The sequence below is a fragment of the Myiozetetes cayanensis genome, unplaced genomic scaffold (assembly GCF_022539395.1).
Source record: "Myiozetetes cayanensis isolate MyiCay16 unplaced genomic scaffold, myiCay2020 scf18, whole genome shotgun sequence".
Taxonomy (NCBI): Eukaryota; Metazoa; Chordata; class Aves; order Passeriformes; family Tyrannidae; genus Myiozetetes; species Myiozetetes cayanensis.
In genome coordinates, this window is record NW_026087389.1 from 8,723,601 (window position 1) to 8,740,349 (window position 16,749).

Sequence of the window (16,749 nt, forward strand, 5' to 3'; positions counted from 1 at the left end):
TGATGTTGGGCTGAGCATAGCAGGGTCCCATTGGTGGCTCAGCCCTTTCAGTTCATGTATTTCATCACGCCGTGATGGGTTACAAGGGTCTTAATAATTGCTCTTTGTAGAAACATTAAGACACACTTCGAGGAAGAAAATTCCATTACTTTTCCATTAAAAGGCTACAGAGTTTCATGAAGAAATGCTGTGATCAAAAAAGCAGTCACTTCAAGGGAAGATCTCCTTTGACTAATATCTCATTATAAAAGCCAGGATCAAATTGGTTCCCTCATAACCTTCTTTCCAGAGGTTTTTGAAGCCATCGGTAGGTGTTTGCTTGTTCTTGTCAGTGGTGTTAAACTAATGGGGCCGTCCTTCTCCTTTCCTTCTCTCTGAGAAAAATGCCAGACTCGCGAGGCCATTCTAATTCCCTAAAAACCAAGGACTTTGATGTGGCTGCTCTAGCTCATCCTTCATCTTCCTGAAGGAGGAGGGATGGGAGAGGAGGGCGAGAATAAATTAAGACGGAAAGAGTAAATGGCGAGTGCATTTCACGAGCTGAGATGTCAGCAACATTTGCACTTGAGGCACGAGGGTGGCACACAGTGTCACCTCACACCGCCACCCTCAGCCTCGGGACACCCGTGCGGGCCACCACGGGCTCTGTGACAGCCTCGCCCGGGTGTCCGTCACTTGGTGCGGGGCAGGGACCCGCGGGCACCGCAGCCTGTGCCCGGGGAGAGCGGCTCCCCCGCGTCCCCCGAGGAGCCGCCGCCCCTGCTGGAACCCGAGCAGGTGCCACCCCCGAGTGCCCGGCCCGGCCCGCCCGCGCCGCCATCTTCAACGGCGCCCTCGCCCAGGTGAGACCCGGCGGGGCCGCAGCGCCCCGGGACGAGCGGCCCCGGCCCCTGGGGGAGAGCCCCCGCCGCGACCGCCGGTGCCGCCCCCGGCGGAGGGGCGGGAGGAGACGGGACGCGGTGGGGCCGCAGGGAAACGGGGCTGCGGGTCTTAGTGCCACAGCGTTCTCGCGCTCTAATTTTTGTAAAAGTGAAAGCCTCGATTTTTAATTTGCTTTGTTTAGTTTTCGTGTTGCGTCTAAAGGCCGTGCCGCTCCGCGCGCAGGAGCGAGCGCCTCTTGCTACGCCTTATTAATGGTCTTCCCGCCCGTTTATTATGCTAACTTGTGTTTTGAGAAAATATATAGCGGTGTTACCGACTCGGCTTTAAATATTCAGTGTGCGGGATTCATTTGTCTGGGAGATACTAAAACCCTTCATCAGTGATGAAGTGCTTTCCCCGGCGTGTCCCAGCCGCCATAAATCAGCGCTGGCTTTGGGCCCGTGATGGTGAGTTATGTGTATTAACGGTCTTGGGTCTAAGCCTGGGTGCCCTGCCAAAAATAGTGTATCCGTGTCATTTTTCAATGCAAATTAGTAGTAAGTGAAAATTCGCTCTATTTTGCTTCACGGTTTTGGCTCTGGAATAGTAAAACTTAAATAAACACATTGCTTTTATTGATCAGAAACATGTATTCCTATACTTATGTAAATAGTCCCTTTTAAGTCAAGGGAGTAACCATGATCATGAAGGGTTTTAGGTCTGTGTAAGTCTGTCCGTCCCTGTCTCTCCTGGAATTAGAACACTGCATAGTTTTAATTAGCTTAAGGAAGGATGAAGGTCTGTTTGCGTTTGCTGTTTGTGAAATACTCTTTTGCTTGTAACTTTCTAGGGACCAGTTGCTGGAATCGCAGTACTACATAAACACCAAATATTATTGAAACAATTGAATGTGAAACATTCTATTTGAAATATACATAAGAAGCTGTCATAGGATGGAGGTATTTTTGCAGAGTCCTAAGTGGCTTTTGTGAATGGATGTAATAAGGGGGCACTTTGGACTACTGCTACTTTATTTTCAATGTGGGAAACATTGTGAAACTAAAGATCAAAGTCACTGCACAAATCATAAGGTAAATCCTGATAGGGAATTATTCTTCAAAGCTAAATATCCTTCATTGTTGCTTAACTTTATAAATTACATTCTTGATTGTTTGTCATTGACTGACACTTTAAGCCTGTATTTCCAGATGTGCAGAGGTACTAAAGTACATGGTTCAGGGCAATAAAAAGATAAGCTAAATCTGTGACTGAAAAATTGGAGAACTGCTAAGTTTATGGCATTCTATAAAGATGTCACAACATATCTATTTATTTGACAACTATGCAAAAAATTGAGGATTTGCATTTTAGGTTGCTCTTGATTTTTCTCAAATAGTCCTTCTGGATTTTAAGTACTCTTGATTTTTAGAATTTCTGGAGAGATTGGGAAGAGGAAAAATGAAAAGAGGAAAAATATTGCAATTATCAAATTTCCAGACCATTCTCTCTCTTGTTTTTAAGCATAGGTTACTATAATTAAAAACAATAGCACTTAATGCATAGTGAAAGCAGTATCTCAGTAATTAAATGACAAATACATCATTCACTTAAAGTTTTTTGTAGCTACCACTCTTAATAACAAAGGTAATTTCCAGTCTTCATTTTTAGTGTTTTAATGGAAATTGAGACATTATATGAGCAAAAATGTATTGCAGTGTCACTTGCAGTATTTTTGCCTTTGTGAAAAACAAACTGACATTTCACTGAAATGTTTAATGTAATCAACTTTGTAGTATGAATGAGTTGTCCAAACACAAATGCTTACAAACTTTGGGTCTAGTTTACCTTTCACTAAAGTTAGGAAGAGCCATCTGGTTCTGAATTTGATAGCTACAACAGTCATCAGTTTTCTGTGTCTGTGTAAAATCTGTTCTGCAAATTAGCAAATAACCTGGCTTGCCCATATGTGTATCAGTTTAAAACACAACTGCATTGGTGAAAAATTTTAAGCCATATTGTAAGAGTGCACTTTATTTGACAATATGAAATTTGAAGATTTCTAGTGATGGTATGATCTTTCTAGTCACTCAATAAGTGTCCATCATCCCACAGGTTTTGTATTTCTCTTTTCTGCCACGAGATGTTATCTCTTCATATATATCTCTACCCTCTCCATATATCTCTGTATTGTGATACAGTATGAAAGTCTTTAATCATTTGGTCATCTTTTCTATCTTAAGCATAGCATTTGAATGAGAGCTTTTCAATTCAGACATACGTTTCCTCTACTTGAACTTAAGGATTCATTAGTAGCACAATTTTTTTACGTGATATAAGTATGTGCCTTCATGGAGTTTTACCAGTACTTGTGTGTTCTTCCCATGCTCAGAGCCAAGTGAGAACTATTTCCACACAACGCAGCGTGGAGATAAATGAGTGATGTCGAGCCAAAGCTAATAAGCGCTGCTGAGAGGCAGAGCATGTTAGCACTGTGTTGAACCCAAGTTAATATATCAAGATGGCTTCCAGAGCTGTTTGCATCTTCCTTCAAAATGCTGTGGGGTTTGGCAGTAGTGGACTGGCTCTTATGGAAGCCACTTGTACTGTAGAGAAAACAGTAAAGAAAATGACGTATTAGTTTCTATGTGTCAAGTGAAAATCTGACTACAGCAGTGCCTGCAAATGCTGTAGCTGTCCACTCGCTGAGTAGCTGTTCCCTCCTGAAACATGGTGTGGTGATGAAGATGAAACTTGGCCTCTACATACTGCACACTAAATGTTTATTCCAAAGTATAAAATACAGGTATACAGACTTTTCACCAGAATATCAGAATTAGTCCCTGAAAGAGGTAAGTTGTTCTTTTCAGTCTGAAATAAAACTTTTTATACAGTGACTCTTAAATCAGGATTTTTCACACTTGTTTAGTCCTAATATTTTTCTCTCAGATGTAATAAGGCGTAAGAGAACTTCAGAGTACTGAGGGCTGTGCTAGGTGCATGATGCCTGCGAAACATGGAACTGATTTTTAAAGCAAAAAGAAATGCAAGTGCTTTGCCCAGTAATTAAAAAAAAAAATTAATGTTTATGTCATCTGTACCTGAACTGGAGCAATGAACAGGAAGAAAGTATATCAAATAAAAGTGAGGCACAGTCTTGTGAAAGGATTTTTCTGTGAGCTGAGGAGCACTTTCAGTTTTCAGTGAAGGTGTGTGTTGTCTCTTGTGACTGATTCTGTCTTTGGAGATTGACAACTCCCTTTTATGTTCAGGGTCTCTTCACTTTCTGTTGACTTCAGCTGAGCCTGCAGACACTCAGCACGATCAAAGGGGAATGTGGGAGGCTTCCAGTATCAGTCTCTTCACTTTTGACTGTTCTGATTCTCTAACTGCAGACATCTCTTAATTCACAGTCACTTTAGCAGCCCTCAGATAACTGAAGTGCTTGGTTTGAGTCTTACACTAATAACCCTCACAGAGGAATGTTGAGTGTGAAGGAAGATAACTTGTCTCAGAAGTCTCTGCCAATATTTCCAGGTGAAGAGGTCTCTATTGCAGCCATTCTATATACTTGATGAATGAAGAGAATGTTTTCCAAGTGTCAGTATTAATATTATTTTGGTCTTAATTCTTTTGTGTTAGCACTCTGATGCAGTTGATATACATTTTTACTCAGAAAAGTACCTCATAATAGTATTCATATCTTTTAAAATATAGTTGGAGTTTCATTTTAGGATTGTTTTCAAAACAATCTTGTATTTGTTGTCCTAAAGTTGATTGTTTGTTTATTTTGCAGCATAGTTTGTAAGCGTCTTTACTGACTGAGAAGCCAAAATTATTTTCTGCCTGTGAAACGTGGAAAAATGTTCAAAAATCATTATCAGGTAAAACAGAAATAATTTTATTTTTTACCCATTTTCATTTCACCTCTGAGAAGGCTCAATTAAAATAGCTTATTCTGGGAGGGAAAAAGTCCAGCTGCAGAAATGTTTTGGAGTGTTTCATTATTCTGTATTTTTATAGACATTTCGTTAAATAGTGGGTAGCTGCTGATGCTGTCAGGTCTAGAATGGGCACCAACATGTTTTTGCCAATGTCTTTACCTTTGTAGGCCAGAGAAGGCACAGCCTCTGCTTCCAGCTGGTCATGGAAGCAGTCCCAGCTCTTACAGTATAGTCAGAAAAGGGGAGTTGGTTTATTTTCTTGGTCCAGCACAAGGTTGTGACAACACTAGTCACACTTGTCACTCATAAACCTTATTATCCCTTTTTTTCTGTTTCCTGGCCTTCATTTTCACCCCTTTGCCTCCCTTTCTCTGAACTAGTCCCATGCCAAGAGAATAACCCACCCCTAATTACTTTTTCCCTGCTGGTCCCAGATGTGCTGCTTCTGTACCCAAAATGGGTATTTCTGATGCTGTTGCCTAGGCTTTCTCAGCTTGGCATGGTATTGCTGATGCCTAGGTGCTGTTGGCTTTGCAGTATTGTGCTCCCCAAAATGTGCCCCATATTCCCCTCCAGCTGATTGTGGAGTTTGGCAGTTTCTTCCCTAACTTCTCCATGCCCTCCATGAGATCCAACCATCCCCCACGGCGCAAAGTAACTTTTGTCAGGTTCTCGCATTAGTGTTTGTTTGACATTTTCTCATGTCATGTCTTTCCATGTCCTGTTCAGTTTAACCTCAAATCAGGATCTTCTCAAGGGCTGCATTATTAATAAAATGCATTTGCAAAGACTGAAGGATTAAGATTTGCTGCAAGCACATACAGCTTGGCAGTTGAGAATCTTTTTTGACTTTTCAAAAGCTTGATCCTGGTAGTCCTTACATAAATCAGACAACTTAGAAATTTATATTATACTGTATTTTTTTTAAATTATCCATTATAAGTTCAAAAATTATTTTAAGTGCAGTTTATGGAATGCTATTTTGAATGCCCTTAGAACTTAGTAAGTCTAGTCACTGGGATCAGCCATGTGGTTGGAGCTCTCAGGTATGTGTGGGCAGACGAAAATACCTAATTCTTATACAATGCAGAGTTGATGTTCTCTGAAAAAATAATTTGAAGGGCATTTCTTTTGCTGGCAAGACTCCTTGCCCCTCTTGCTTATTCTGACTTGTGTACAATTGCTTGGGCAGCTGAGCATAAAGAGAATTAGGGAGTGCAGGCAAGTAGAAATGAGAAGGGAGCAGCAGAGTTGTAATGATTGATTAGGTCAACCAGGCTGCTGAAAAATGCTTAGCAAACTGTAGACTGAGTATATCAGATGTCACCAAAAAAATGTGACATCAAATGAGAAAAATATTGAAGCAAATAATTCCCTAAGCAGAGGTGACAAAGCCAACCTCCCCAAGAGCCTGTGGTTGGATTCTTTGATGTCTAATAGAGCCCATGCTCTGTGTTTTTACCAGGGGTTTTCACCTGACAGGGTCATTTATAATAATCTTTTTCCAATATCAATTCTCTGATGCCTCGTGAAGGCTGCAGCATGAATATAGCTCTTACCTTTTTATGGTAATATGAACTGTGGTAACAGCATGATGTGGGGAGGGATTCTTATGTCCTCATCTTGACCATTGATAATTTAGTGCTGAACATTTGGTTGGGTGATGTATCCTTAAACCATTTTATTATAGGGTGGCCGGTTTGTTGAAATATTCAGTGCTCAAGGCAAGAACCCAGGAGCAAAATGGAAGATTTCTGGCAATCCATCAGCTATATGGAAAGTAAGTTTTTAAAGAAACTTATAAAACCTAGAGTATAAACCAGAAAATTGTGAATGAAGCTTAAAATTAGAAGGTAATGAGGGCTTTGACCTGACAGTGGAGTTGTCACTTGCAGTTCTGTCATTATGACAGACTAAACGACTACTTAAATTAGTTTTTTATGCCTGCTTGCAGACTAGGTTGGTCACAGTGTAATTTTATAGTTTAAATATTTACTAAGTAATTTTTCTATTCTGATAACTAATAAATTGAGCTTGGCTCGTTGAGTTGTGAGTCCTGTTTGTCAGCATTATTTGTTCATAAAACATGCAAGTAAAGGACATATTTATATGGATTGTATTATTGCCATCAAATTTGAACTACTTTCATACTTGAGTGCCATCTGCCATTTCTAATTTTTAGAAGAAATAGCTTTGCATGTTAGTAGCATGGTTGGTTGTCAGGAAGAGAATTCTCTCAGGATGCTTTTGTTTGGTTTTCCTTTTTGTAGGAGTATGACAAAGAACTAAAAGGCTTTGTTTTTGTACTGGAAGGAAGCAGTCAAGTCAACAAAATGCAGCTACCAAAGGAAACTAGACAAACTTGTAAGTATCAAAGAATTAAATGTTTGTGATGCTTTTCTGATTATTATGTCAGTTTTAGATTGGAATGTATAACTTACAGCATTCTCCCTTAGTTCAGGGGTAATTCAGCATTAGAAAAGTGGGGGTTTGAGCAGGTCACTTACAAATAAGTAAAAGGAATAGAAATGCCATATTAAAATAAATGCTCTAGGGAAGATCCTTGTTGATACATGTTGTCCTGGTGCCACCAGGTTCACTTCTGTACCTGATCCTGCTACAGACCAATGTCTGATAAACAACTTCTGACTCCATTCAGCACTTACTGAAGTCAATAATTCTACTTCATTTCAGAATGTGAAATAGGTTCCTGTCCCCTTCCTAATTTTACTTTTCAAACTATTTCTTCTTTGGTGTATCAAATAAGCACACTAGCAGAAAATTTTAAGTTATCATTCTTTAGAGGAGAAGCCACTGCTGGTGTTGAGTCTTGTTAAGTCAAGCAGCCTGTACCGTCCCTGATGGAATAACTAGGAAAACAACATATGGTTCAATCCAGACAGTTTTGTACTGTTTTCCCTTGATAGGGAGCCACCTGAATTTTTTTGTTTGTTCCCTCAGTCAAACTCATTTGCTATTATTCTAAAAATCAGAAGCCTCCACTGAGCAGTGTTGTCATGATCTGATTACATTCTTTCCCAAGGGTTTTTTGAAGTTGTTTAACAAGGTGTACATTGTCACAAACAGGAGTGCAAGTTTCATATGACTATAAGATAATCTTGATAGGAAAGTATTACTTCATTTTATCATTCTTATGGGATATTTGTTGCCTACATGCTCTTGGAACATGAGAATTGTAATTTAAAAAAAAAAAGGTTCTTTTTGTTTTCATGAGAATTCCACCAAAGCCACAGATGGGACTTTTAAAACAATGTTTTTATTGCAGTTTAAATTGGTTTTCTTCGGGTTTTTCTTGTGTTCGTATGTTGTGTGAACCTTGGGAAATAGTGTTGCAGGAGCATAGCAGTATGCTACAAAATTGAAATGCTTTATAGCAAAACATGCATCTGCATGCACACAGGCACATTTATTTAATTTTTTTCCCTATTTCTAGTGGGACTGATCCAGCAATTTCTGACACTTCAGATTTTTGTACCACTGGGAAAAGACTTTTCCACTGAGTTACTGTAAGTTGCGCAAAATTTCCTTGAAGATTTAATGTAAAGGGAATGCCTGATTGCAGTCATTAATTTTAGTGGCATATTTTGCATTAAAGCACAGTGACTTATCAAGTCAATAGGAAGTAATTAAGCTAATGAGATCATTATTTCTTGGATGTTTTAAATACTGACATTCCTTTGAAGACAGAACAAGCTCTAAAAATCCTGAACAAAGACGGCCAAAAATCTGAAGAAATGAGACACAGATTTAGCAAACATGAAAATATTGGCTCGTAAGGGCTTTCTGAAAATTTCTAAGAGATTTATAACTATTTTAGGGCCCCTTGGTTCAGGGCAAAAAGAAATATATATTCTAATAAGTGGGGGAGAAAAACATGACCAAACAAATGGTAAAAAGATAGAACAAAAAGTGGAGCACTCAGCTGGTATAATTATATCCACTGTAAAGACAGAGAGGTACAGCTGAATTTTTATTAGTTCAGTGTGGAATGATTTAATAGAGTTTTACACTTGGGCAGTTGTCAGACTTTGGACAACATTTCTCTGCTACTGACACCATCCATTTTTATACAGGCAGAACAACTCACTCAGCTTTGCAGCCAGTAAAACACCTAAGAGTTGGATTAACAAAAGAAATGTTGGGCCTTAGAAGCCCTGCAAGAAAAGATGGGTTGAATGATATGAAATTAAGCTGTGTAAAGTCAAAGAAGGATTTTATTTTTGTTTGTCTTTCTGTAAGTTTGCATGAAAAGGGACAAAACAAACAGGACATGTCCTTCAGTAAACAGGAAGCAAGACAGATTTACTCCTCATGGGCATTCTCTAGGCAGAGGACATAGATTTAATGACCTGGTACAAATCCCAATTTTCTCTTCTTTTCTTATGTGCAGTGATTTCAATGTCTGTGGAGATGAAGTAATCCCACTTAATATATTTCCATATACTTTTTACAAAAGAATTGATGTTTCATTACTTGTGTTATAATAAAGTCATCCTTACCTTGATGATTCCATAAGTTCATTAATTTTTTAGGTTGCTCCAGTTATTTTGAATGTATATCTGTCTTATATACATCTTACATATATATAATAAATATCTTAAAAGTATAATCTCAATTGTTCCCCACTTAATGCAACTATTTGAAAAAGTTAATAAAACATCTTTAAAAATAGTTTTATTACTAAGTTTTGTATTTGAAATCAACTGTAATTTATTGCTGTACCTATAAGGTCCTTCAAGACTTGCAGGATAGATGGTATATTATTTTATCCTAGCAGTCTAATGATAATCCAGTAAATAATGAAAACAAGTCCTTGCTTCATGTGACTGCCATTCAGTTCCTTTCTTTTCAGATGTTTTGAAAGAAATCTCTTGCTTGTTTGTGTACAGAATGTTGATTATGTTGTTCCCTCCCAGAGTTTAATGTTCAAAGTTGGTTTGTTACATAACCTGGCTACTTACTCCTGAATCTTTGAGCAGCTTCAAGTGAAAATTGATAGGATACTAAGCCATGAAATTTATTTTATGTAAAAAACATTCTGGCAAGTTTTGTAGTAGCTGCATATGATGCTTTCTGTTACATTTCTTGCTCCCATATTCTGCACAGAGATGGAATTGATATTTGAGCCTCATCCTTTTTTGCATTCTGTTCAGTGATTGATCTGGTCAGCAAACAAGAATTCCTTCAAGGCCATCCATCACTGCTGCCATCAGATGAGATAAACCTTCTAACTTGCTGCTATCAACCAGTCATGCAAGATTCCTGTCATAAATACTGAATGTGCAAACTACTGTTTACATTAGCTGGCTTATCTTTTCTTTGGAAGAAATTTAAGTAGAATTTTAGATACTTTGTTAGGTGGCATAATTAGGTGAATATCACCACATTAACAATCAGTGTATTGATCTGCCTAAAAAATGTGTGAAATAGATTGTGGATGCAGAATTTGGTGAAGCATAATAAAATCACAACTAAGGTAGAGTGCGTGTAATTTATGCAGCCTCTTTGGAGCAAATAATAGCAAAGCTATTAGTAATGCTGAATATAGCTGTCTGCTCTAAATGCAGCAGCCAGTTGTTAAATCATCAGTATTATGGATTTTTTTACCTTTCTGAAAAAGCAAAGGTAACTCAATGTTTGAAAAAATATTTGTGTGTAATAGAAAACAGCATCTGGCTTGTGTTGCCATTCTTGCTTTAATTCCCAATATATAGAACATGTGGTTGTTGGCAGTTCTGCTCAGCATTTTGACAAGCAAATGAACATTTGTTCTTCTTAAACCACTGTAATGCCAGTCATTGTCATACTTTATTTCTGATATGTTTTTTCTCAGTCTTGAGTATTACAGAATACCCAAGACTGAGAAACTTGTTTTAATAAGTTTTACAGCAAATGGTTAGATCTATTGATCTGAGAGGACAGACCTTGAAATTGTACCACAGCCTGAAAAAAAAAAACCCCACCATAGACTGGTGTGATGTATGAACAAGGATCAGGCACTCAATTTCTGGTTATGCACTGAAATATTATCTAGTCTGCCTTAGTCCCTGTAGGCTGCTCAGCCTTTTTTCTCCCAGTTCTCTTATGCAAGATATGAGAATAATATTTGTCAATGTATTTTGAAAATATATTAAAACTAGTTTGTTAACTCAATGTATGATACTTTTAAACATATGAAGTGTTAAAAATAGGAATGGTAGTAAATTTTAAAATCTTATGGTTGATCAAGTATAGTTTCGTTGATTATCAAGCTAGTGTGTGCTGATAATACAGATTTAATATTTGATGTTTTATCCTATCACTGAATTGAGGCCAGTTTAGAGAGAGAGTATTTTGTATGAAAAAAAAGAGAATTTACCAGTTTTGCATTTGGGCATCCAGACAGGACAGCAGGTAGTAACAACAAAGTATGGTGAAACTGAAGTGATCTGACAACATTAGTGACAAAACCAGGTGTGGTACTCACTGACCCCTGTGAGTCAGCTCTGAAGTCATGCTGCCACTCTCACTGGTGGCCAGTTCATGGTGCTTCCAACTGCTTTAAATCTTGGGTTGGTAAACAGCTATAAATCACATGTGGCATAATTTGTAACGCTGGGGAGGTTTGAGATCTCATATAAGATCCCCTCGACTCTGTGATGTGAAAACTTGCACAGCAAAAATACCCGTTGTCCGTGAAAACTGCTTCCCAGTCAGAGTCCTGCTTCCCAATCCCAGACTTGGTGCTTGATACTAACATGCCATGAGGCTCTGCTGTGTTGCCACTTCCTAGAATTACTCAGTACCTTATGGACCATGTTCTGAGGGTCACAGCATGGTTGCTCATTCATTTTAATGGAATCTATGTCTCTGAATTCTTCATAGTGTTTCAACCTTTTGTTCAACTGGCCAAGTGTGTGTCAACAGGTTTGCTCAGTTAGTATCCCACTGTTCATAATCAAATTATCTTTGCTTGCCACTAGCTTTTGCCAGCTCCAGAAGGCATCAGCCCTTGTTACATTCTGAATTAATGCGAACTCTGTGAGAGTTTCAAGCTCTCCTGAAGTTTATCTGGTTATGGATAGAGGAATCTGTAGAGAAAAAGGGGTTAAAAATGTCTGTGTTCCTAAAGTAGTTGTGCTTTGTTGATAAGAAATTTTATTGCAAGGCTTGTGAGCAGTGCAGTAGAATCTATATTTTTGTACCATATTTCCTGTTTTCAAACAGTTGTTTCTATAAATGTAAGTTTATTACATTGAGATTTTTAATAACCACAACATACTAGGTTTTATATGCATAGCTAATTTATTCATAGATACCGTAACAGCTTGAATTTATGTGAATTAGATGCTATCATAATCAGTCATCATTTCAGCTTTGCTGACAGAGATACCATAAATTATTCATGTTAACCCAAAGACCCAGCGTCTTTTCAGATACAGAACAATAAAAATATGAATCTTGGTTAGTCTTGCAAAACTTAGACCAACCTCTTTAGATTTGAAGGAAGACATAGATGCTAATTCTATCACGTATGTCTGACAGTATTTGAAGATTTCAGATAGAGCCGGAGGTAAACTCTATTGAATAGATTTAGCTGGAGAGATTCTGGTGTTTAGTGGCATGACACTTGTTCCTTGAATTTTTTGTGAAGCAGGAGTGAAATACAGAAGAGTGTTAGAGTTTGTTAAATCCCATCATTTTTGAAGATTAACTCATATATTTGAAAGTAAACATTTTTTAATAACTTCAGTCATCACTTTGACTAGAGTACAAGCACAGCCTGGGTGGTAATTTAGGAAACAAGTATCCAAAAAAAAGGTATAAAGGTGAACAGGTTGTCCTGCTTCCACATGTAAAAAATAAAAGTTTCATGCAATTTTACAGAACTGATAATAAAATCCATAGTCCTAGCTTAAAATTATGTTGCTATTTAAATTAGACACTTGGTCTGAAAGAAGACAAGTATCTTCTTTCCCCCTAGTCAGGACAAATTTGTTATCCTTTTTTTTGTAACTATTTCTAATTTCTCACATCTGATGAGTTTCTTTGCTTCCACAACTATAAAACTGTTTATAGTCATCTTATATCAATAATTTCATTGATCATTGAATTAATCAATATAAAACGTCAAGTGTGGAGGAAGGCTTTTGCACTGTTGATCTTCTCTTCTGGAACTTGCGCACATCCAAATTTACTTTCTGCTTGTTGAAGGAATCTTTTTTCCTTGGCCCTGGACCTTCTTCAGGAGTCTGTACTTCTTGGTCTCTTTCCTCCAAGATTATCAAGACAGAATTCTGACTACTACCTAAAATATTTAGTTCTTTGAGTGCCTCTTAACAGTTTAATTATCAGTTCATCTTTCTCCAGTACGTCTTTAGACCATCTGGATTTTCATGGAATCGTTCTTTTCTCTGCCTTTCCTGAGTCCATAGGTGTGCACACCACTTGAGGAGGATCTCTCTTTTCCAGCAGCATTTCTTTCTCTATTTGAATGTGTACCCTGTCTGTGCACAGTGTCGGTCAATTGTACTTTAGTTCAAAAAGGTAAGAAGGATTGTTAGCCAATAGAGAATACTGCTGGCAGGGCTGTGATGTGACATGCAACCCCAGTGATCATATGTAAGAACAGAATTAGTGAGGAGCACAAGGTGTTGGGTTTCCAGCTTTATGCAGCAGCTGCCTCCATACAGATTTGTGCAGTTACCATTTTGGAGACTACGTTAACACTTCAATTTATTCACAAACAAAATTTGGGAGTAATACCTCCAAGTTTCATCTGGTTTGAGATTCATTCTTGTTAGGAGGTGCAGCTGTCTACATTTCAGCTTACTTTTGTGGAGGGACATGCTGGGATGTGCAGAGATTGATGAAGATGACATGATCTGACCAGATGCCTACAGGCTGTCCTGTGACACTCATCACCAAAGAGTAGTTAGTTAAGCAGACAGCTAAATGCACATAGCAGTACATGCTCCATAATACAAATATATAGAAGTAGATCCTGTGAAAACTTTAAATTTAAATTGGAAAGTTGGAGACTGTTCCATAACTCTATTCTTCCTTAACTGGGTATGATCCTTTTAAGGAAAAAAAAATTACAAGTGGTCAATATTTAGATAGATGATTCCTTGCATTCTTTTCAGTCAGATCATTCACTCAGGCTTTCCCAATGAGCTCAGTACAGCTGATAATCCATTCCTAAATCTTGCCACTAACATTTAGATATTTTAGTTTATTGTAAATTGGTAGGCAAAACCATTTCTCTTGCTGTTCTGACACTGAGAAGCTTTCATTCTCTGTATTACTTTCAAAAAGGGATTGGAGCAAAAATGGAGATACTAATAAAATAAATGCTAATATACTTTTAATTATACTAATAATGGTAATATTAATTATACTGATAGAATAAATCTTATCATGGTGTGAGATGATGTCCTGGTGATATTACAGAATAAATTACCATCTTCTAGAACTTTAGGGAGAAGAAATGTACAAGTTATGTATATTTTGGTTGGTGGATCAGTGTAAATAACGGGGAGTAAATTGACTCCTGTTTATATTTTTATATATTGATAGGGTTTGTTAGTCAGGATTTTCATATACCAAATTAAGTAAATTTTGTTAGCAACTTTGTTTTGTCTTTTTAAAGTGCAGACTTCTTAACAATTCTTACTAATTAGAATAAATGGTTTAAATATGAGAAATCCGGCTGTCCCCGAGGGAACCGTTACATTTGCAGGTGCGAATGTAACCTTTCCTTTGTCTTTGTAAACCTGAAAGGAGAGATTGTCTCTTTAGAGTAGAGACATTCATGGAAACAATAACAAAGCAAAAAGAATAATAGCCGATAAACTAAATAAAAGAGCCAAAAGAACTAACTGCAGGCATAAATAACTGCATTATAGAGGTAATTTCTTTAGATTCTTGAAAAGAAGTCGGCACTAAACTTCCCACATATTAATACTAATTAGAGTACCTTGTACTGAAAAATAAAAAACTGTTTTTGGAAATTACAGTTTTCTAAATGATTTGGCACAGTTAGCCTTGTTTTAGAGGAACATACCACTGTGCCCTAAAATAGAATTTGCTGAGTACTTCAAAATAAGACAAAGATGAGCTCATTTCAAAACCAAGGGTATTAAAGTATTGATAGAAATTTCTAAAATATACGTTATGAAGTGAACACTTCCAGAATGATATTTTGAACCATATGAGGCTCTAAGAGTAATTAAACTTTCAAAGTAAAGTATTCTTGATCAGTGAATGATCAGTGAATGACCTTGATCAGGTCATTCTTTTATTTGGATGATTGATTGCAAGTATGTCAAGTAGGGAGAGGTCACCAGTTCTGCATGATTGTTCATTTTTTGAAAGTTCTTCTATTGTAACTACCAGATTTGATGATTCTTGGGTTTGCCACCTATATTACTCCCTCTTTATGGATACTGATTAAGGGGACTTTGTGGAGTTTTTCTCTTCATTCTCTCCAGAAAACCACTACCAACAGGAAATTCCAGTACACAAAACAACTTGTTCTCCAGGTCTATGTGACATATCAATCTTCCAGATCTCTAATTTTATAGAGATTTTATTCATTTTCAACATAACTAAGTCTGGTATTATGAGGGCTGAATACAGTGCTCTGGATTTCAGATGATCAGGCAGCCACTTCAGTAATGTGGTATCTCCTACGAGACCAATTTACAAGTAGTGCATAAAACAAAACATATGTGTAGTAAAGGGTACTCCTGAATAAGGAAATTTTAGAATATGAAAGCATAGCAAATCAGCTGACAATTGCTATTACTTTATTTTACTTTAAAATGGAGATGGTGATGATAAGATCTATGTGCTTATTATGGAGAAAATGGCACTGCAGTTGCTAAGTACTAATGCACTAATACACTAATAGTGAAGCTTTAGCAGAGGATTCTGTCTGGATTTTGACCAGGATACAAAGAGATTTGTGTTAATATTAAATTGTATGGGAGTTGCTCTTAGCTTTGCAACATCGAGGAAATACCTACTTTCATGTTTGGTAAACTTCCAGGTTAAGTCATTTATAAGGGGAAAACCACTTTCACTTAAAGAACAGGTGAGCCTGATAAATGAAGTGTCCTTTCAACAGTCAAGTGTCATTTCTTTTTCTAAGTTCATTTTAAGCCTTGAATTGAACATTAACAAATGGTTATAAATTATTATACATACAGAAGCAAAGTGAATAGCCAATCTGAGAAGATGAGTTTATCTGTACTCTTGGGTAGCTGCTACCATTTGCTTGCAATCTCACTATAGTTACCATTGTGAGGAGAATAGTCAATCAAAGTTGAAGATATAAAATAAAATTGAAAATTGAATTGGAAGGTAATTTTACTTTCAAATGGTTTGCAAATGTAGATGTTAAGTGTGAAGTGAATGCAGTTAATGACCATAGCTAGAAGAGTTATGCACCTGCTGATCACAGGAATATTATTATAAATGAGGTTGATTTTCTTGTTGACTACCTCATTTTTCTCAGCATGGTCTCATTACTTTTCTATCATATGTCTGACCCTTAGATATAAATACTCAAGCACAGACATAATAAAAATACATTAACTCCCATATAGATTTTTTGAAAATCAAGATGTGTGCTGCAGATCTTTTTTGCCTTTGTAGGTTTAACGTAGGTTCTGCTCTTGGATAGTAGGAAAAAAAAGAAAAAGTTGAGTTTCACCAGAAGCACTCGAGTCATTTTACAGCTGAGGGATCTAATGTTCTAACTCCCGTTGTCTGAATTATTTCAGAAAAGTGTTTCTTCAGACTCTTGATGTATTTTTGTTTTCCAATAAGCAATGTAACTTGAAAGTTTGCAAGTAACACTAACTCTAATATAATTATCTTTCTTCTTTTAGGAAATAAATTATTTTGCAGAAATTTAAGTCCCCCTTCTTTCTTCAATTTT

General features: G+C 37.2%; 1 protein-coding gene across 7 annotated transcripts in view; it reads left to right on the plus strand.

Annotated features, from left to right (window-relative positions):
- The first annotated feature begins 770 nt into the window (after positions 1-770).
- Positions 771-16,749, plus strand: part of CFAP20DC (CFAP20 domain containing) — a 66,554-nt gene continuing 50,575 nt past the window's right edge. For 5 of the 7 annotated variants that reach the window (XR_007628707.1, XM_050313162.1, XM_050313164.1 and 2 more), the window contains exons 1-5: positions 1,051-1,328; positions 4,655-4,742; positions 6,493-6,582; positions 7,073-7,166; positions 8,257-8,329. Coding sequence is in view for 6 of the 7 variants with exons in the window: in XM_050313162.1 (XP_050169119.1) it covers positions 4,722-4,742; positions 6,493-6,582; positions 7,073-7,166; positions 8,257-8,329 (278 nt within the window). In the remaining variant the exon portion in view is untranslated. Of the gene's footprint in view, positions 843-1,050; positions 1,329-4,654; positions 4,743-6,492; positions 6,583-7,072; positions 7,167-8,256; positions 8,330-16,749 lie in introns of those variants that run through there. The other 2 variants (XM_050313163.1, XM_050313166.1) reach the window with 2 other exon arrangements.